Raw genomic sequence first — 22,209 nt, 5'->3', positions numbered from 1 at the left:
AGAAACACAGCATCTCTAGTTGCTGGATACAGGAGGAAAAAAGCCTTCAGTACTTGTGGAATATTTATATTCTGGAAATTAGGCAGCAATTCACTCATCTACAATGCTGCTCTACAAGATGCAACTAGAAATGACTGCTCATCTGTCACACTGGGAGCTAGAATTCCATTAACAAATGTGCAACAAGGGACTTCAGCAAGCACTTGCACAGTGTGCACGTACCAGAGGGACAAACTTTGGTGACTTACATTTGTCATGCAGTTGACAGGAAATCAACTCACGGTCACGCAGGAAATCACAAAACATTCCCAGGAAGGAAATTCATGTTCAGATTTCAAGTAGATTAAGAAAAAAAAAAAGAAAAAAGAAAAAAAAAAGAAAAAATGAATAGTCAGCCATCATTATTACTGTATTTCTAGAGGAGCTTAGAAGGCCATGAATTCAGAGAAGAGGATGTGTGTCATGCTGGATATAAGTTACAGGTTCTTGCTGAAATGCAACAGCCCTGTTCTAGCTTTCCATGCCAGCCAAAAATATTGCTGGAATTATCCATTGTACTAGAATTATCAGCCTTATGTTGTTAAGACCACAGTGAAAAATCAAATGCTACAGAAAAGATATTAAGGATGCATGCAGTGTTAGATACAAAGAAAACAAAGACATACCATGTTCATCATTATCTGGCCCACAGAGGCCTGTGTCTTAAGACCTACAGAAGAGACTCTGCAGAATCTGCTGAAAATGCCAATAAATCCTTACTAACATTGCTCTTACATATTGCTGTTACGTAACTCAGTGGTGCTATCTCAAGAAGGAAAACTTACCGATTCCTAAATTCCTCTGTATGAGGGCAGGACAAATCTGAATAATTCATGTGCTCCAAAGCACTTTCAATCCTACAGAATCTACAGTAATCCCTTTATGTGAAGATAACTATTTAATGACTTCAAAAAGCAGTATTTCATTCAGGTGGAAGTTAAGATCTGTACCATGATCATTACAGCTCTGCAAGTTTTTGCCTCTAAAGATCTGAGGAGATTCAGGGTTGTAATCCAAAAGATTATTTTTCCTGGAGCACACTTCCATGTTAAAAACAAAAGAACTCTATCAAATGTCAATCTTCAAATGACTGAATGGCTACGGGAAAAAAGTAACCACCTTACAAGACCAGTATACTCTTGTTAAGTTATTGGACAATGCGGTTTCCTTTTTTCATTTTTTATTTTTGTTCTCAGTTTTTGTTTGTTGTTGTTTTGCTTTGTTATTTTTACAATTAAGGATGTGCCGATTACATCCCGCAAGAAAAAGCAGAAAGTTCTTATGAAAAAACCCAAGTATATTGAACACATACCAATCAAATGGTATAGATATGGGACTGGCTTTGATTTCAAAATTTAAGTAGAAATAAAAAAAGATGTTAATGCAACAGCTGTTCAATTTCCAAGTCTAAATAGGCACTGTAAAAAGACATTTCAGCTTTCTCCAGCACACATTCCTGTCTAAATGCTCCCGCTGTAATCAACTCCTAGGTTCCCAACAAAAATCCCTGGGAACTAAACCTTAGAATAAAAGTTAATATCTGTCCACCCACCCTCTTACAAAAAAAGCAAACCAAGAAATCCCCCAAAATACAACCTTTCAATGCTGCTGTTTTGACTGGAGCAGTATTGGAGAATTTATAAAGGTTCAAAAGCACCCAAGGCAAGTAGTTCAATATAATTTGTTCACTAACATGTATTGGAAAGGAGATTAAAAACATTGAGATCTGCATCTTGGTACATAAAACTGTAGTCCTGAATAGAGAAATCTTTCAGAAAAGTTTTACAACTTAGTGGAAGTCCAGGACCCAGCTTTAGGCATCATTAACTGATGGGATTTAATTCTGACTTGGTTATAACCACTTTTATATACTGTACATCTACCCTAGTTGGATCAGTGTCTGGAACTGCTCACTGGTGTCCCTTTGAACAACTGTAAACTAAACCATAGTATGCAACTCCATAGGAAGCTAGAGATCAGGTGAATATACAGCCAGTTATATTTCCCCTGCTTCACGCTCTTCTGAGCTCCTTGGGTCTTCCGATCGGCCATTAGCGCTTTCATAAGAACGTTTCTTCTCTTTGAAATCTCGGGGGGATCTCTCTCTTGAGCTTCTATCTTTATCGCGTGATGTTCTATCACGATCTCTTGAACGTTCTTTGTCTCTGGAAGATCTTTCTTTTGAGGATCTGAAAAGTGCAGTATATTTGAGAATTCAAATTAGTCATTAACTTATAACTGTTATAAACAGCATTTCATTTTTGTATTTCTTCTTATTATTCTGACTCAAACTTAGATTTATACAAACATGAATGTATGAAAAGACAGGTGAAGTCATTCCACTCTTCTCCCTTCCCCACTTCCAATTACAAAAGCAAATACTGACAGAAGCAAAATTTCTGAATGGACATTTCTGAACCTAGGTTAAATTTAACTTGCTTAAGTCTCTTATTTTCAACCCTGCCTGTTCATAGTCTTGCTCTTGAGAACAACGTGTAGCATCTCAGACATGTAAAATATAGATTTAAAAAACTTTAAAACAAGGGGAAAAATTAACTTGCATAGATTTTCTAATAAGGCTATTATATTGACAAATGGAAAAAGCAAATCTGGAGTCTGTGCTACGATTAGTTTTTGTAARAAGAATTATCACTATGATCACTTAAGTGATCTTAGAATGTTGAGTTAGTATTATTTTTTGATATTTTACTATGATTGCAAGCATTTCCAAAACCTTCGCAATAGAGCCAGAAAAGAAGTGTTCTGTTAAACGCTCCATATGGTTTTCAGTTAAAAGAGCTGCCTGTATTGAAAACCTGGATTAGCCATCCTCCTCCACACAGTGCAACTTAGCCTTTAGTTGAAAAACATCACACTTTCTTTTTAGGATATCCTAAAAAAAAGGATGTCATAAAAAAAGATCACAGAAAAATCTTAACAATATGCTATAAAGCTAGCCAGTAAATAATCTTCCAAATTTCAAAAATATTTGGCCTACTTCACTGGCAGATTGTATTCTCTCTATATATGAGAAGTTACTGTCACCACCTCAAAGGTTCAAAACAAAAGCTTGCAATCTGCTTCTGTACTAATTTCTCTTTTTAAGCTTACAAAGGGACAATGGGTTTTCATTTCAGTTTCCCATGCGAAAAAAAGATCTCTCTACAACACAGTATTTTGCAAGATTTTCTATTCGCATACACTTTTGAGATCCTCAGATGGTACTCCTGTACCATGAGGTTTCAGCATAGTAGGAGCTACATGCCAAAAAAAAAAAGTTAATACAGCATCATCAGGCATACGTACAGAAGTAACAATGCCTCTGAACTGGTTGACCCAGGCTAACTCTAGTAATTAATCTTAGAAATAGGTGGACAGGTAGAATGTGATCTCAGCCACAACTCTGGCTTTTCATTAAATGCAGTTTTGGGGAATCTGAGATGCAGTTGTCCAACTGTCTTGTCTCTCTACAGCTGAGTCTCTAATCAACTGGCAAGAGCAAAGACTGACCTTAACAAAATAGCACAGTGGTGCAGAAGTTTATGCAACTGTACTAGCAAGCAATATTGCCGCTATAAGGCTTTCAAGAGAACTAAAGTACCATTCCTGCCTTCCTCAAGAACAAGGTATAGCTTTTAAAATCAGAGGCTCATTAGATTTATATGATTTAAAACACTTAGAAGAGATTACTTCCCAACTAAACAACCACATACTTCCAGTAGAAACCCCATCCTACCCCCTGCCAGACATGCAGGCAGAGGCCACCCTGCCAAGCACAGTAACAGTGAATTTGTTATAATACATGATACTGGTTTCTAGTCAGTGGATGTCTGCATGACTGTCTTGAGAGAAAAGCTGTTAAAAAGCCTTGGCAGATCAGGTCTCTAGWAAAGCAGAGAAAGGTATCAGTAAGACTCCAAAACTACCAAGAGGAAAGATATTCAACCAAAATCACAAGCTGCTTTATATTAAGAATAAACCTAAATATTTCCATTTCTCTGTCACAGCAGAGACTAAGAATAGAGCTACTATATTCTGTTGGCAACAATGACTTGAATCATGTTGAAAAAAATATATCCATCTAAATGCTGAGAGTGGGATCTTATCCAGCTTTAGACGCCTGTAGACATCTATAGTTCATTGGCCAGACTTCTTTAACAATCACCAGAAGAAATAAGACACTTTCAGGGCATGATTTCTCTCATCTTAAAGTAGATACAAAAATAGGTTAGATGAGCCTGTAATAGGACTTACCGGATTTACATTTAAACTCATCAAGAATGGCCGAGGTTGGAAGGCACCTCTGGAGACCATCTAGTCCAACCCACCTGCTCAGGCAGGGTCACCTACAGCACATTACCCTGGACGCTGCCTGGAAGGCTTTTGAGTATCTCCAGAGGAGGTGCCACAACCTCCTGGGCAACCTGTTCCAGTGCTCCGTCACTCGCACAGTGAAGAAATTCCTCCTCACCTTCAGGCAGAACTTCCTGTGGTTCAGTTTGGGCCCATCGCCTCTTGACCTGTCACCTGGCATCACTGAAAATCGAATCTGGCCCCATCCTCTTGACACCTTCCCTTTAGGTATCGGTATACGTTGGTAAGACCCCCTCTCAGTCTTCTCTTCTCCAGGCTARAGAGGCCCASCTCTCACAGCCGTTTCTCATAGGGCAGGTGCTCCAGCCCTCTGATCATCTTTGTAGCCCTGCACTGGACTCTCTCCAGGAGCTCCATGTCTCTCTTGTACTGGGGAGCCCAGAACTGGACACAGTACTCGAGATGAGGCCTCACCAGGGCTGAGSAGAGGGGCACGATCACCTCCCTCGACCTGCTGGCAACACTCTTCTTCCTAATGCACCCCAGGAGACCATTGGCCTTCCTGGCCACAAGGGCACATTGCTGGCTCACGGTCAACTTGTCATCCACCAGCACTCCCACGTCCTTCTCTGCAGAGTTGCTCTCCAGCAGGTCAGCCCACAGCCTGTACTGGTGCATGGAGTTATTCCTCTCTAGGAGCAGGGCTCTGCACTTGCCCTTGTTGAACCTCATGAGATTCCTCTCCGTCCGCCTCTCCAGCCTGTCCAGGTCTCTCTGAATGGCAGCACAGCCCTCAGGTGTATCAGCCACTCCTCCCAGTTTTTGCCACAAGCAAAAACTTGCTGAGGAGGCACTCTGTGCCTTCGTCCAGGTCACTGATGAAGAAGTTGAACAAGACTGGACCCAGTACCGCACAACAAGGAGCAGGATACTGCTAGCTAAAGGCCTCCAACTAGACTCTGTGCCATTGATGACAACCCTGCGAGCTCTGCCTTTCAGAAAGTTCTCAATCCACCTCACTGTCCACTCGTCTAACCTGCACTTCCAGAGCTTACCTCTGAGGATCTTATGGGAGACAGTGTCAAAGGCCTTGCTGAAGYACACAACGTCCACTCCTCTCCCCTCATCTACCCAGCCAGTCATTCCATCACAGAAGGCTATCAAACYGGTTAAGCAAGATTTCCCCTTGGTGAAGCCATGCTGACTACTCCTAGTCACCTTCTTTTCCTCCACATTCTTACACATGACATCCAGGATGAGCGGTTCCGTCACCTTTCCAGGGACAGAGGCGAGGCTGACTGGCCTGCAGTTTCCTGGGTCTTCCTTCTTGCCCTTTTTGAAGACTGGAGTCGCACTGGCTTTCTTCCAGTCTTCAGGCACCTCTCCAGTTCTCCATGACTTTTCAGAGATGATGGAGAGCAGCCTGGCAATAACAYCCACCAGCTCCCTCAGTACTCGTGGGTACACCCCATCAGGGACCATGGATTTGTGAGCATCAGGTTTGCATAGATGATTTCTAACCCAATCCTCCTCAACCAAGGGAAAGTCCTCCCTTCTCCACACTTTCTCTCTTGTCTCCAGGGTGCAGGATTCCTGAGGGCTCGCCTTAGCAGTAAAGGCTGAAGCAAAGGCGGCATTCAGTAGAAACTCTGCCTTCTCTGTACCCTTCATCATCAGGGCCCTCGTCCCTCTCAGCAACAGGCCCGCATTTTCCCTAGTCATCCTTTTACTACTGATGTATTTGAAGCAGCCCTTCCTGTTGTCCTTAACATCCYTTGCCAGATTTAATTCCAACTGGGCCTTAGCCTTCCTCGCCGCATCCCTGCATATTCTGACAACATTGCTATATTCCTCCCAAGCGGCCTGTCCCCTCTCCCACAGTCTGTGTACTTTCTTCTTCTTTTTGAATTTGGCCAGAAGCTCCTTGCTCATCCATGCAGGTCTCCTACCCCTTTGCTGGACGACTTTCTCCTTGGGCTGCACCGCTCTTGAGCTTGGAGGAAGTCATGCTTGAATACTAGCTAGCTCTCTTGGACCCCCCCTTTCTTCCAGGGCGCTAACCCATGACATTCCTCCAAGTAGGTCCCTGAAGAGGTCAAAGTCCTCTCTCCTGAAGTCCAGGGTTGTGATTCTACTAATATTGGCTTGCTTTTTCCAGGCAGGATCCTGAACTCCCATCATCTCATAGTCACTGCAGCCAAGGCCGCCCACAACCTTCACCTTTCATCATCAAAACTAAGCAAAATGTAATCCCACTTTAGATCTTTGGGTCCTCTATTTGACTATATTATGTCTGCATAGAAATACATTACCCCTTGTCACAGAAATTCTTGCGAGTGGCCTCAAGCACGAACACGCTAACTTCTCTCAATAAGGACATCTAAATCCAACCATTGACTTTCTTAGCATAAAACAAGAAGGATGCATTACTTTGTTTCTAATAAGATGAAAGATGGTTTATTTTAGTTCTTTGGAAATTCTAGTCAGTAGTCAATAAACAGAGGACTTTATTTAGACCTGCTCTTGACAAACCAGTAATCCAAGTCTGGAAAAATCTTGAGTTTCCATCGTCTTAGACCTGTTGCTAGTGTTGCCAGGTGCTTTATACATGTTCAGTGGTGCTAAGGCAGCTTAGCACCTAAGGCAGCTGGAAGTCAGCTCCGTATATTGATAATGGCTAGAATCTCATTTCAAATATAGCAGACTTCAATTTATACATCTCTTTGTAGGGTAAATAATGATATGGAAAACACATTTGTCTGAATCTTGAGACAAACGTATGTATTTGCAGAATTTTCTCGAAGAACACAACAAACATCCCTTTTCTTTCAGAATGAAAAAATATTGGAGAGTTGGTAGCTTTCCATTTTATGTGAAAGGGTCTTTAGAAAATGCTTTCTGAAGGGTGCTTTTTGTGAAGAAAAGCGAAGGAATTGGATGATGTTTGTTTCAAATGTTGATACCTAGCATCTGTTTCCTGTGATAATGTTCACCCACACCTAGGAAAATGGCTTCTAGGAGAAGCACGCTATTAAGAGTTTCTCCACTGGAAGTCCACTCGTCAAGTATGATTACATGTTGAAGCCATACTGGGAAAAACCAAAACTGATAATTGTCGTCTATATAGCTTTCAGAACAGGATTCAGCAGCCTGCAATGCCTTAGCCAAGGTCACTGAGTATTTATGGTATTCTGACCACCCTAAAAGTCACACTGAAGGCTTTAACTTAATACGAGATGACATTACTCTTCTCACTGAAACAGCTCCACAGTTCTCTCAATTGCCCTAGAAATGGCAAGATGTGCTGCCACTGCTGCAGCAGTCTTTATGGCATTTCTAGAGTCAAATTCTCCCAGATGAACAGAGAATGACAAAAATACCGTGTTCCCCAGATCTGAATTTTTATTTTATATAAATCCTGGAAAAATATATCAGTGTAATTTTCTCTGTTTGCCATGAATGAGTAAAAAGTAACAGAATTTGGGGCAAAATATTTTGACTTTATGGTATTCAATACCAAAACCACTACTTCTGATGTTAAGTCTTGCCCTAAAGGAGTTGGAAAGACTTTTGTTGGAACAATCCTTGGTACATGTAAGAGTTTTGGACTACTGTTAGTGTAAGAAAAAATTCTCTGCCATCATTATTAGTCCGTATCTTTTATTTCCCCAAGGAACAACGAATCAGTACAATTCTTCTTTGCAGAAGTTTAGTCTTGCAAGGCTGGACTTCAACATTGAATCAAAGACAATTTGAACACATGCTACATAGTGGTTCATCCAAATGAACAAATTATTGACTCAAGGAAAAATGTCTGAGAAACTACAAGTTTGAAATTTTGCTAATATCCCATTGCAAATGTCTTGTAAAGTAAGGCTCTATAGGATAACTGCAATGACAGAGTACAACCAAGACAAATTGCTGAGYTCAAACTATTGCTTTAGGACACTAGAAGACCCGGAAGAACAAACACTAGTGACTGTACCAATTGATACAGTCCAGGTTTAAGTTGTATGTAGCTGCCACACAAGGAAGGAAATAAAAGATAGAATGTATCTTTTATACTTTCCTACAAAGCACAATGGGAGTCAGCTACTCCAGGAAGGAAAAAGCTTACTTCAAGGACAAAGAACACACGAGATGCTTGGACACACTCAACAGTATTTTTCTAGCCCTGGTGACTTAACTCCTAGAATTACAAACCCTGAATGTACAAATGTACTTCAAACCTGATCTCTTCTCTTCTAGCATGGCCACAGCGCACCAGAGTTTTAACAGCTGGGCACCCTGTTCACAGTATTGCGCTGCAACTCCATGTTGCAGTGGCTGCCCTTTGCAAGAACGGTATCCTACTTTTAAGCTGACTTCCCTAACAGATGCCCAGCCGTGCAATTCCAGCACTCTTCCAAATTATGCTCATCTCTCTCATCTAAAATAAGCTACCCTTCCTCAGAAGCAGACAGCAATTGAGTCATTTAAAAGCAACAGCTTCAGATTGCTCTCTGCAGTAGTCCTTTAGGGAGGAGTCAATTTCCTTGCAAAGCAGAATCTTCATATTAACGCAACAAGCTTTTTTTTGAAGCACATTTAAAGTTGATTTAATCTGGCACAGTACACAACAGATGGGCTCCACCTCTGAAATAAGAGCCCAAAACAAGAAAAGGAATGGTGACAGTAAAAAGACTGCTTATATACTTGGGCTCAAATGGAAATCAATTATTTCATCTTTTATATTTCAGGAAGCTGGTAGTGTTTTCCACTTGTTGCCAATATCCAATATACCTCCTCCAAACAGGAATATGTAACCCTCTTTTTTTTTAAATCATTTTTAATAAAAATATTACTATATGTTAAAATCACAAGCAGGCTAAAGAAGGAAGTGAAATCTCAGCCCCCAAAATGCATTTAAATTAGCAAGTGTTGCAAGTAAGTTTAACCTAGTGCAGTAATTCCCAATGTCTATCTAGGAAGAAAAGCCATTTCTTTCTAGCCCAAGATTTACCTTTTTTTGGAGCTGCGTTCTCGGCTTCTCTCCCTGGAGCTATGCCTGCTTCTATGGTGGCTGCGGCTCCGGCTCCGGCTGTTAGAACGAGACCTGTGACGATGGCGTTTCTCACGGGATTTGGAGCGAGTTCTTCTCTTTCGTTCCCGGGATGCTGAGCGAGACCTATGTCTGCGACGTTCTCGGGACCTAGATCTAGAAGCAGAAAAAAATTCAAATGGACACTGCATTCATCTAGCTGCTCTATCAATGTATTTTGAGTATTAAGCACTCTATGCATAAGCAGGTCTATACAGAGACTAGTCTACAGTGTTCAGAGCTATGGCATTATCTTATCACAAGCAAACACAAAGAGAGAGGAAAACAACAAAACATCAAAAATCCTACAAAGTCCTTTGCAACTAATGCAGACAATTTTACAGCTGATTTATGACTGTACCTACAGTTAGAGCACAGCCAATTCAGGTTTAAGAAAGGAATTACAAAATGAAGAAAATTTTCAGTTTTGTTTGAAGTATTCCATTTATCAGTTTTAGGACTTCCCAATGCAGTGACAGTGATCCTCTGGCAGAAGTTGTGTATTGTGATGTCCTGAGAACGTAAGACTATATTCTTCTATATTCTTCTCCATAGCTACTATAGTAAGACTAGTCTAGAAGGTTCTAAACATCATAGAGGTTCATAGTTCCACCCCTCCCCTTTTTTAATCACCTTACAATAGTATCTTCTGAGTGACTTTCAACTGTAGGTTAGCAAGAAAACTGACATTACAGAGATGGATCATCTGTCAAGACCTAAACTGGAATGTGAGACTTAAACATGAGTTTTCACAAAAAGATATTAACCACAAGCTTCTGTTTTGAACAAGAAGTAATCTTCTATGTTCCAGCCATTGTCAGAGGACAAAAAGTTGCCTTGTAGCAGCCATGGATTAGACATACATGCGTTACTGACTAACGTGGTAATAAATGCTGTACAAACACCCAGAAAGATGCACGTAACAGGATGCTTTTTCAGTTAAAGAAAGCATGTAAACTAATAACGCTTTACAAATTCATCTTCCCAGCTTGTGAAAGGTTGGCTTCCATGTCTGCTGATTTATATACCTTTTGGTATGCTTGCTGTGGGATCTGGACCTGAAACAAATGGAAAAGGGTGAATCAATTTTTGTTAATAGAATCTTCTTTTCAAATATTCACTAATAACAAGTTGAACTAGTTAACCCGTTATTGTATTTCTTGTTTTAGTAATAAAAAAGTTCAAGGCCTTTCATTTGATATTAACATCTTTGTAACATATTTATCAGGAAATACATTCCTGACTGTTTTTTATTTTTGAGCACACATTATAAAAGATCCACTCTGCTATTTTATTCCCATCTCTCCCATAAGAGAAACTTAGTCAAAATAGTCTGTACTCCCTTATTTCTGTGGAATTCACAATATCAAGTCAGCAAAAATGTCAAAGTTTACATCATTGATCTCTGAAGCCCACATGTCAAAAACTGCAGTTCAGATTCCTACCCACCCCCAAAAGCACCTRAAAGTGACTGCTTATTTGACATAGCTAAACAGAAGTTAATTACTTTTTTAAAATCACACATTCAACTATTTCTAATACAGAAAACCTCTGGCATCATCTGTCAGCTCACAAAACAAGGTATACATCCGAAATAATGCATTTCATTTAAAGGCCATTTGTTCAGGTATGTAGATATACATGTAATTCTTCGTTATTTTAAAGAAAAAGTTTTCTTCAGGTTTTAAGAGTGAAACGTTAACTTCACTCTCAATCCATGACAGTTTTCAGGGAATAAAACCTACTGTGATTCTGTAGTTTTTAAAAAGTRTGTGTAACGAAATCACATTTTTTACATGAAAAAATAGTCGTTATGCGTATGCAATTAAAGATGACATCTACCTCCTTAGTTTCTCCCTTTCTTCTCTTTCCCTCTCCTCTCTACGTTTCAGACGTTCCTGATTTCGTTTCTCTTGTTTATCAGCCACAATCCTCTAGAAACAAAAGAGTATATTTGTTAAATTGCATTACAAGATTTTTAAAATGAAGGTGCTATAAAAATAACCTAGACTGTTAATGTTCAATCCTTTCCCTGGTGTATACTTTTGTATTACTCCCTCTCTCTTCCTCAGCATATTTGACTTAATTTTTTTCCAAGAAATACAAGTTATTGCAGAAGAGCTGCAGCAAATAGATGGGTGTTATACCAAGACCTGAAAAATGTAAATTTATATTAATTAAAAGTTTCTCACAAAGGGGAAAACCAAAGTCATAAAGTCATGTCTTTAAAGTGAGACTTTCCATAATAATCCTACCATATTTTGGCCACAGGATAGAAAGGAATCAGAACTGGGAAAGTTAAGAATTTTATTAACTCCTTCAGCTATATTGTAACATTAAAAGCAAACAAACAAACAAACAAAAAACCACCTTAATCTTAAAGGACTTGGTTGGGCTGATACCTAGTTTTGAAGCTACTTTTTCTGTATTTCGAACATGAGAGATATAACTAGAAATGATGCTTTAGCTGATGACCCCAGGTTGAACTCACTACTACTGGGGACAAGGCACGCTCAGTAGAGGGCCCTCAAATGTGGAACTCACAACTGGAGATCTGGCCAAACCCAAGTCTTGCCACCTTCTGGACATGATGCAAGAAATTCAACTCTTTGTAAAGACCTTCTTCTGAGATGTGGAATTGCCCCAGCAGCATCTTGATTAGATCTCTGAGGAGAGCTCTGAGGAAGGAGGGGATAATTATTGTTTTCTTTTTTTGTTAGCGAAGTACTTCAAAAGATTATTTTATTGATGCTTTGGGAAAGTGTAATAATCATCCATGCATATTTTTTCCAAATTATGTAAATAATCAATTAACCCCTTTGTGTCAAGTTTTATTTATACTTCCTCATACAGTATCAGTAGTTTAACTGTAAGCAAGGTTTCTTGTTCAAGTAAGTGTTTGCATAATTTTACAGAGCAATGAGAGGAAACACATGACATATCATCTAAGGCATTCTAAGATTTGAACTGCAAGAGCTGTATTTAGGAGCCTAAACTGCCAGTATAGTCAACAGAAAGAGTTAAGGATCAATCACAGTGACCATGTAAGACAACTGAACTATTACGAAGTAAGTCAAGCTGATTTATTCAAACTCAGTAGCAGTATTTTTTGCTTTTAGGGCTTCAATCTATTTAGACATGGTCTTTAGGGATTTCTACAGTAAAATACTTAATTGAGCTTGAATCCCATAATTCAYGTATAAAGCCTATAAATAGCTAAGCATCCAAGTCCATTCTCTTGAATACCAGAAGTCTAGAGTTTAATTCCAGTAATGCCTTCTTCAAGCAGATGATTTCTAATCAAGATAAATAGCGGTTTGAGAAAATATTCCATCTCAATTTCAAAAACTTCATACTAAGAAAAATATGCAACTTCCCTGTAACAATTATTTTGTCAGCCTCACTTCAACATATACACCTTTTTTCATTCTGACTTTGGACAGCTTCAGCCTTCAGTTGTTAGAATATGTTTCACCTACTGTCAGTTAAGCCTAAGAGCCCTGAACTATAAATATCTTCTTTCATTGTTGATACCTAGGAAATGAAAGTCACCTCCTAATCTTTGGATAAAATAAGCACATTGAATTTCTTTAGTCTTATCTCATACAGTAGGCTGCTTGATTTCCAAATATTTCAATATATATTTTCTGAACCCGTTGTTTTATATAAACATCCTCTCTATGTGCTGGTACCAAAACTGAACACAACATTTCAACAACAGCCTTATTAACATTTTGTCCTAAATTAAACAACTAAAATTTGACTCCTTTAAGCCCACTATACATCCCTGTATTTCCAGGGATCTCATTACTACTTCCAGCCAACAAACTGGCTAGAGGCAATGTTCTTTTAACTACCTCCTATGACTGCTGAATTTGTTCCAGTATCACCATAATTCAGAATGGCTCCCATTTTTACAAGTGGGCCTACACTCTTTGTTCTCAAGATGCATTCCTTTGAACATTGTGTTTTAATGTACCACTGTGCAAAACAGGCCACCCTATTAAATTATCTAGATAACTCTGATATCAAATGAACATGTTGCAGATTAATGAAATACCTCAAATTTTAAATAAAAAAAAATCCACACAGCCAGAGAAGTATTCCATTAGGACTGCTGGGCAAATAATGAAGTACGAGCACAAAAAGATAGGAATGATTTACCCTGAGTTCCTCAAGCTTCTCTCTTATTTCAATAAACCCTAAGTGTAGTTTTCCTCCAAAGTGGTCAGCAAGTCGTCGGTCATTGTCATGAAGACCAAGATAAGCAGAGCACACTTCACAAACCCGTAGCTTCTGCTGTTGGAAGCTGGAGGCAGGCATAGAATTCCTGTATACTTCCTGGAGAAAAGATATTTTGGTAACTCTTACTCCTCAATGCACAACAATACGATAGTTACACATCTAATAGAAGTGTATTAGTTTTGATAACTGAATTCAGTATCAGCATTATTTTAGTCATACTACTCATAACCCAACTGTATCATTAAAATATCAGGCAAGTCCACTATTTTGAAGATTTGACATATGAGAAGTAGGTTGGTTTTGCAAATCAATTGGTTTTGCAAAACAAGGAAAAAGGAAGTTGAGCAATTAATCTTTACTTCAGATTGCATTACTCATGTAAAATGTCATTGTTTCTTACACTCCATGAATATACATTAACAATATATGTTAACATATTATAAAAATATTGAACCAGTTAATTCTGAATTCAGTTTAAAATAGTAGCTTTCTGATAAAGGTACTGCCATTTCAGTTATTAATTTAGTAACTTACCTGAGCAAAGTTTACCTACAGACATTCAGATGACATACATACAAGAGAGMCAGCAACACCTCTGGACCCATTAAAATAACTGCAGATGTTTGGTTTTATGAATTTAGTATTAAAACAAAATACAATATGGAAAAGCTCTTGTTGAGATTTGCCATCTTAGCAAGATAAATTATGTCAAATTACGTTGACTTGCTGATACACAAGCCACGAACATATGCATAGCAGTGGCTGGAATGATGCCCTTCACTGAAGCATTTCCAATACTGGCCACACTAGCATACCACAATCCATGAGGGGGTTGTCAGCCAGAGCCATGGGATCAAACAAGATAAATACGTCCAACAGATATGAACCCAGTCGTAGCGTCAACAAACAACTAGCCAATACAGCTGAACTAAGCATCATCACTGCAAGTGARTATCATTTTAACAGTACAGGGATGTATTTAAAGGTACATGAATGAAAAAAAATACATGGATTATTTCTAGAGCTATCATACAGACCAAACAGTGGAAAAGGACTAAAACTTCTCCTGTGCAGGATGCCACAAAGCAAACTCCTCAGTTTTAAGTAAAGTAACTAGCTAAGAAAGCGTCACCAGCTAGGATGGCTCATATTACACAGATGATGACCAATTCAGTATTGGACCATACCCTCTCTGCCCCAAGCTTTACATAATCAACTTACTTCTGCTTCTCTCTTCTTTACACGGGCCTTCTCCACTTCATCCATTACTTTTTGAGATTCTTCCACATTCCCATCAGCTCCCAGCTGTTCTACTTTGGCCAGTAGTTTCCCAATTTCTTCATTCAATTCATGAACTCTTTCGGCCTTGAAAAACAAGGAAAGGATCAACACAGGAAAGGCTTTTGAGTTAATTTTGGGAAACAAAGTCCAAAAACTTCAATCCATATCCAGGGACTACTACTATATGAAAAACCCATAGGATACAATCAATGGGAACACGCAGAGGTTAAGATCTCCAGGTAGAAGTGAGACAAGTTACTTAATGTCAAAAAACAAAAAGAAAAGCTAAGTTGCCAAATCTATGTACCAATGCCAGAGGAGGATTCTGTCCGGAAACTTGTGGCAATTATACTGTTGTCTATACCAAGGAATAGACCTACAAAATCTGTATTCATACAACTACTTCTCCTAGCATGAGCATATATTTACATGAAAGCGTTAAAACTTTTTTCAATTTTAAGAACTGATGAAAAGCACCTCAACTACTTTGYCTACTTCACAGATAAAGCCCTCACTAAAAAGTGTAAGGATTACTGATACTTTTGTGGCACAGTATCACAAATAAGCAAGTTTCTTGAGATAGAAAATACTGACAAGGTCTCTTCTCTGTATGCTCACTTCCTTGCTTTAGAGGCAGGTTTTGGTAGGATTTTAAGCAGGAACTTACTTTCCCCTCATACATGTGAATTCTCAGGTTGGATAGCACGCCAGACTCTAAAGTTGGCTCCTTAGAAAAGCACTGCAATTTAGTCAATACATGCAGTTTTGTACAGAGTTCAGTTCAAATACACCTAAGCTAACTAAGCAGCAGTCACTTGTTACTGGAGGGGAAGAAAAAAAATCACCTCTGCAGCAAACATTCCCATTCAGCACCTTGCAGTCCTTCAAAAAACTTCAGCAACTAGTTATACATGCTTACTTTAGCTGCAACTTCAGCACTGATTTCTTCCTGGGTTTCTGCTAGTCTTTTCTTAGCCACTTCTGTTCTTCTGTCACAGTCTGCAATAAACGATTGAAGGTGGTCCATTGCCTAGAACATCAATAAAAATATTTATCAACGGTAATGAAATGAGCATTTCATTAGCCTTAAAACATTTGCCTGGTTTATTAGGAGTAACTTTTCAATTAAAAAAAATCTGTATCTTTGTAAAACAATATTCTAATAGTGCATGATGTGTAATGCTATTATATAGTCTGGTAATTACATATTTTCTTACTAACATTTCTAAACTCATAGAGTATGCATTGTCATAGTCTACAAGTTTTTGGAGAAATTTGGATTAAATCCCCCTCCAAGTCTTCTTTTCTAGGAAGAGAGCATTTATAACATGCACTAAAATTCTAGAAATGATACTAGAGTTCAAAACTCCCAACCAATATATACAATACTGTTAGCTTCTTTGTGCTAGCATTTTAAGCTGTTAGGCACATTAACAGCCTCTCCCCCCAAATAACAAAAAACCCACACTCTTTCTCCTCTAGTAAAGAGTAACTTGCTAGCTGGGAGTTCAGAAGTTATTATTCAACCTATCAGTACTGAAACATATGACTTGTCATACCCAATAAAAAATAACTACACAGTTTTCTTCACCACGTATCTGTAGAATCTTAGAGCTTCTCTTCAAAACATGTGTGATATCAGCATTTGCTTGCAGTTTGCTAACACTATCACAATATCCAAGTTTAGGATAGTTTGTTCTGTGGAACACTTAACAGATCTACCTAGAGATGCAAGTTTAATACATACAATCATTATGAGCCATGTAAGTATTTGAATAACTATGTAAGGCTTTCTCTATTCCTATCTACAAAATAGTTTTCCAAAAATTTACATTCTTTATGTACTGAAACCAACTTGGTTGCTCAGTTTATCCAGAAAAATATAGAATTTATGTTTTCTCTCCACCATTAGGACAAAAAATACATACATCAAGTTCAAAAAAGAAATCTTGATCTTTGGATGCTATTTCATAGTCAGCCCTTAATGCCAGGTCATGCACCTTCAGACATTCTCCAAGGTCCATCCTCTGAAAAGAGACAGATGGAAAGCAGTTTAGTTTTACTGAGGTATTACTAAGAATGAAGTTAGTATCATTTTCTTTAGTTGTCAAGTAATTTAAAGCAAATTATTTCCCTTATGGGCATGAAAGGGCATTTTAATAAACAGCATAAGCAATACTAATGAAACCTGCTCCTTGGAGGTTAGCTTGGTGATCAATACAATTTAAAGTTTAACAATAACACCATCGTAACAAAAACCAAGAACAAGACATTAAATAAGAACAAGACACCCTCTCTGCAAAATCAGATGCTAATATATAACTTTGATACTTCATTGGAAGTAAAATCATTTATTAGGATTACTAAAAAACAGAATCAGCTTAATGTCATTCACTGCTGCTGGCACTGGTCACTTCACTAAGGAAAAATTCTTTCCTGACATCACAAGCACAATAAGAGAAGTTGAACTCTGATAGAAAAAAAAAATCAAATTCTCTTGTAGCTTAACAGCAGCTTTAGAAGCAAAAATAAAAAATAATTAGCATCTGTACTGTGATTTTTATAACTAAAAGATGAGCATTAAGTAAAAAACTGCAGAAGTCACCTGGTACTTAAGCCTAACGAGTGCTAAAAATACAAAAACAAACACCCCTCCAATACAGAAACTTGTATTTAAGTAGCTATTCAAGCCTCAAAAGTATAGTACAATAGCAAAAACTAATTCCTTTCAACTTCTTAAATTATCTGTTAGATGTTTGAACAAATTCATTTAAGCTGTTGGGTTTTTTCTTTGGCTCTTTTTTTTTTTTTTTTTCAGAAGTTAGTGGCTTATTTAAAGCATGAACACAGACAATTCATTGTTAAAAGCACAGAATCTTGAACTTCAACTAAAGCTTTTGCTGAACTTTAAATATTCTTCAGCTTAATAATGCCACTGCAACTCCCTGTTTTCAGAACTAGAAGCTGAGCAACATACTGCCTACGTTTACTTTCCAAGTCAGCAGACACTGACTTTACTTAAACCACAACATTCTTCCAGGCAACTTTCAGAACAAGCAAAACAATATGAAAGAACATTTTAAAATTATTTTAAAATTAGGCATTTGAGCATTCTCCTAAAATTGGAAAAAGTTCATCTTTAGTAGACGATTGCACCAGTGTCAGTTATTGAAGGCTGAATTGTGAAACTCAAGATTAATCCTTTAAGTGAAACACACTAGTTCTAATTCCACAGGTGAGGCTAGTGACACATTTTTAAGAGTAACTTAAAAAAAAMCCATAACTTAAACAGAATAAAAACAACAAACAAACAAAAGGCAGTTTTTCCAGCACTATCAGTACCTTTATCCAACTTGCTAGGGGATCCCACAAACAGTCAGCCACACTGAATACAGTAAGTCAGGGACAGTGTGTAAGAGTGGAACTGAGCAGCTAGGACATCTTACAGACCCAGGATACCATTTCAATATCCCTTAAATAACTTTAGTAATGATAATAGCTGCMATTTTGTGAGGTTGGGGAAAGGGTAGATTTTTGTTAGGTATCATCTCATCAGGATAAAGAAAATTTTGGCTTCTCTATCTTCTTTTAAAGTCCAGATCATTTCAAGTGATCTGATTTAGAATGGGGCCTTATAAATACTCACATGGCAAAAATAAGTAGATATGATAAGACAAAAGCATTAATTTTCATTAGTTTTGCTGTTAAAGAAACTGTATCATTGGAACTGAACCTTTACAGAGTCTGCACTAGTCTTGCCTTGTCTGACCCTTTGCAAGTACCTTAATAATAGTACTACCTCTAAAACACCCTACTTTAAAATTCTATTAGCAAAGTCAAATTTAGAGACACACACACACAACCCCCCCCCCATTTAGAAATCTTAAACCAAAGTTCGCACATTATTTGCAAAATCAGGCTGAAAAGCCCTTTGGCACAAGCCATGCAATGTTTGGCAAAGAATTCATCTTGGGGCGATTCATTATTGTCAAAGTTCCATGCTGGATCAGGATTGCTGAGTACCTTGAAAAATACAGATCAATTTGTATTCCAGCTCAGTTAATACAGCTGCAACTAGCTATATAGTTGTTAATATATGGAACAAGATGGAAGATACAATGAGAGACATTATTCTCAATTTTTGTACTGCCAAGTTGTGATTTGCTGCCAAGATTTGCTCTTCTCCAGAGGCTAAGGACACATATTAGCAGTCAGTCCTTTAGGACCTTTAGGATATTTGAAACAGGAGATGGCTATGACAGAGACTAATGTTCAGACATTAAGCCACTGCTAAAGGCTTAGAAAGAACGCATAAAAACTGTCTTTCACTGTTGATGCAGTGACTTTTAAAACAGACACATGATACTTAAGGTGATTTACAGAGGGGTCCTGATGGGTAAAGTAAAGAAAGGTGAGATCAAAGTCCACAGGCTGTGCATAACTAAAGGTTACTGAACATCTGAAGCTATGCTTTGGGTCTTTGGAGCTTTTTGCAGCTACTGCACTTTTACTGAAGATTAAAACAAGAAACACACGCGTATTTGGGGAATCCTTCTTACAAGTGAAAGCTAGTACAGACATTTAGTCTAGAAAACAGCCAATGCAAATATATGCAAAGCAAGATATTAGCAGTGCTTTTGCTGTCGCAGAGGTTTGCTTAAAAAACTAATTCCTGCTATTAGCAACTTGCCAACTACACTCTTCTGTGACTTCTAATTTCTCAGTGTTAAATAAACAACTGAAGTTACTTCATTCCCCAGAGCTGAGATTTAGATAACTAGTCTTCTGTCCCAGGCAAACTCATATTGAAGTGATTTTGTTGGCATTACTGTCATCCCATTCATGAAAAAACTGAATGCATTTAGCATTAACACAGAAATACGAACTACGTAAATTTAGTTTGCCGATGATGTCTTGCTCTGCTTCAATCTCTTCACGACTCTATATGGACTGCAAAAAGAGCATAGGAAAGCCAAAGCTACTTATCACACAGARGGCTGATGCTGAGCCAAGTGTGACACAGTAGCACACACTATCAATGCTTCTAAAAATAGCATACATCTTTGATAGGTTTTGAAAGACGACACTCTKGGCAATGTTTCTATAGAAGATTTTTTTCTAGCTAGAATGATGCCAACTACTGAAGCAGTTTGTATTTGGCAAGAGAAGTTAAGGTTTTTTATTTATTATTTTTTAACATATTTTACATGATTGGGAGAGTTACACTGCAGATTCAATACCACAGGAACCAAACCTCTCCCTTTTTCAAATTACCAAGATAGCTATTAGCAACCAAGTGAAAACACGTTTGCTATAGATACAAAGAAAGTTGCTCACGGGCAGTTCACCAAGATTCTTTTCATCAGGGAACTCATTTTTAATCTGCACTAACAATTTTGTTTCTGACAGGCTTCTAGACATGCCATAAAGCCTATCTCTTAGGCACCACAGGCTCAGAAGGGGAAGCCTGAGATGACGCACGATTTCACAATTTAAGTCCTCTGACTTCACTAACTTAATTAACTTTTGTATGACTCTGTCCAGAAAAAAAAAATGCTGACCTTAAGGAAAAAAAAGAGGTTTAAGGCTTTAGATATTTTAAAGTCCTTACCAACCAGTGAAAATTCCATACATCTTCAGATATATATTTCTTTAAAGATACCTCCCTTCCCTTATCCTCAACCCTACTCTTACTTCTCAAGACCTGAAATCCAGTCTTTCCCATTTTTAAATATAGGTATTCCAATGTTTCCACAGTATTCAGATCTTATAGCCTGATTACACAGCATATTATTATTGAATTTAGATTACCATACTGAAGAATACTAAAAAGGTCTTTATCTAGGTAAGGGAAGCCCATTAAAATAGAATATAGTACAACCAATTGACTTTCCTGTGTTGATCAAAATTAAGAACACATCTGAAAAGATTCATGTGATCACTTGCTGTCAAAACAGAACACTAACATTCATCACCACTGGGCTGAAGGCTACAAATGGAGATGGCGTATGCAAGCCTAATATACTTTGATTTGCAAAGCACTGAAGCAGCTCACATGTTCAAATCAGTCCTAAATTGAAAAGCTGATACCCTCCAGCAGAATGCTTGCATTCTGTAACACTAAATAATCAGCTAAGCATCTAAGTTTCAAGCATGGAAATAGTTCCATTGAGCCATTGGGGCAACTGATGAAGAACTTGGCTCCAAACTAAGTATACCTAAATGTATACTTACATTCAGGTAAATATGCGACCTATCCAAGCTCCTCTTACAGTTAAAGGAGATCTAGGTAGAACAGTCAGCCTAGACAGATTCAGCTCACCTTGAGGGGGACACACAGTGGCAGGTAAACCGAACTTCTCTCTGGGCTTCCCTGTCTACATCCCCATTGGTTCCAGTGCAAGGTTAGAAAATTAGTGCACCAGCTGAAATCTAAATTTAGGACTCTTAATCTGGAGCTGAACTCCACCCCTAATAAGCTTAAAGATAAGCATGTAGTAAAGTATGGTGCTAAACCAAGGTCTCAATCAGTATGCTTCTGGTCAGCAATAGTCTTGAAGAGCTAAGTGCAACATATTCAAGAGCAATTGACAATACATGTAATTACAAGTTTGAGTTGGTAGAGCATATTTTGAAGTCTGCATGAATAAAATGCAAAGTGTGATGCTCCTCCACCCACAAATACACAAAAACAAATACACAAAGTTCACCACTGAGTGAAAGTCAATCATGGTTTACAAGACAACATGCAATACTTGTGTAATTTTCTTTTCTATGGGGAAGCACAATCAAGGCTAGTAAGAAAAACAGATTACTGTTTAAGTGTTGAATTTTTGGGTCTCTTCAAAGATAGCTAGAAGCTTATTATAAATATTTAGGGCATTATTACTCATAACCTTATTAAAGTACCTGCTTTACCACCTTTTAATTTTCATTAGTACTCAGCTATTCATTTAGAAACATACATGAGAAGATAAAACACATGCCTATATATCTTGCCTTCCTCCAAAGAATGTGGCTTAGTAGGTTCACACTATTACAAAGGAGTTATCTGACTGCTACATACATAGTTTCAATCATATAGCTGTACATATGGATATAAATAAGTATTTTTATAATGCTGATGAAAGCAAAAACTATGGACAGAGAAACATGCCTGAATATCAGGTGTTAAGGATAAAACGGTAAGAGGAGAGTGTAAAAATCTTTAAGAAAAAAAATACTTGAAATAAGAAGTTAACTTTCTAAAT

The 22,209-nt window shown here is 38.0% G+C and overlaps 1 protein-coding gene across 1 annotated transcript in view; it reads right to left on the bottom strand.

Moving 5' to 3' along the window:
- The window catches only part of LUC7L2 (LUC7 like 2, pre-mRNA splicing factor), a 36,789-nt gene continuing 14,580 nt past the window's right edge, over nt 1-22,209 (bottom strand). The window contains exons 3-10 of the mRNA XM_085308800.1: nt 16,888-16,986; nt 15,879-15,989; nt 14,900-15,043; nt 13,598-13,774; nt 11,276-11,367; nt 10,462-10,491; nt 9,356-9,550; nt 1-2,228 (exon numbers count right to left, since the gene is read on the bottom strand). Of these exons, the coding sequence (XP_085164926.1) occupies nt 2,036-2,228; nt 9,356-9,550; nt 10,462-10,491; nt 11,276-11,367; nt 13,598-13,774; nt 14,900-15,043; nt 15,879-15,989; nt 16,888-16,986 (1,041 nt within the window). The 3' untranslated portion in view covers nt 1-2,035. The remainder of the gene's footprint in view (nt 2,229-9,355; nt 9,551-10,461; nt 10,492-11,275; nt 11,368-13,597; nt 13,775-14,899; nt 15,044-15,878; nt 15,990-16,887; nt 16,987-22,209) is intronic.

This window comes from Rhea americana, unplaced genomic scaffold (genome assembly GCF_003343005.1).
Source record: "Rhea americana isolate MKP2758 unplaced genomic scaffold, rheAme1 scaffold_281, whole genome shotgun sequence".
Taxonomy (NCBI): domain Eukaryota; kingdom Metazoa; phylum Chordata; class Aves; order Rheiformes; family Rheidae; genus Rhea; species Rhea americana.
Note: the sequence above shows the minus strand (reverse complement) of the source record. Positions and strands in the feature narration are given on the sequence as shown.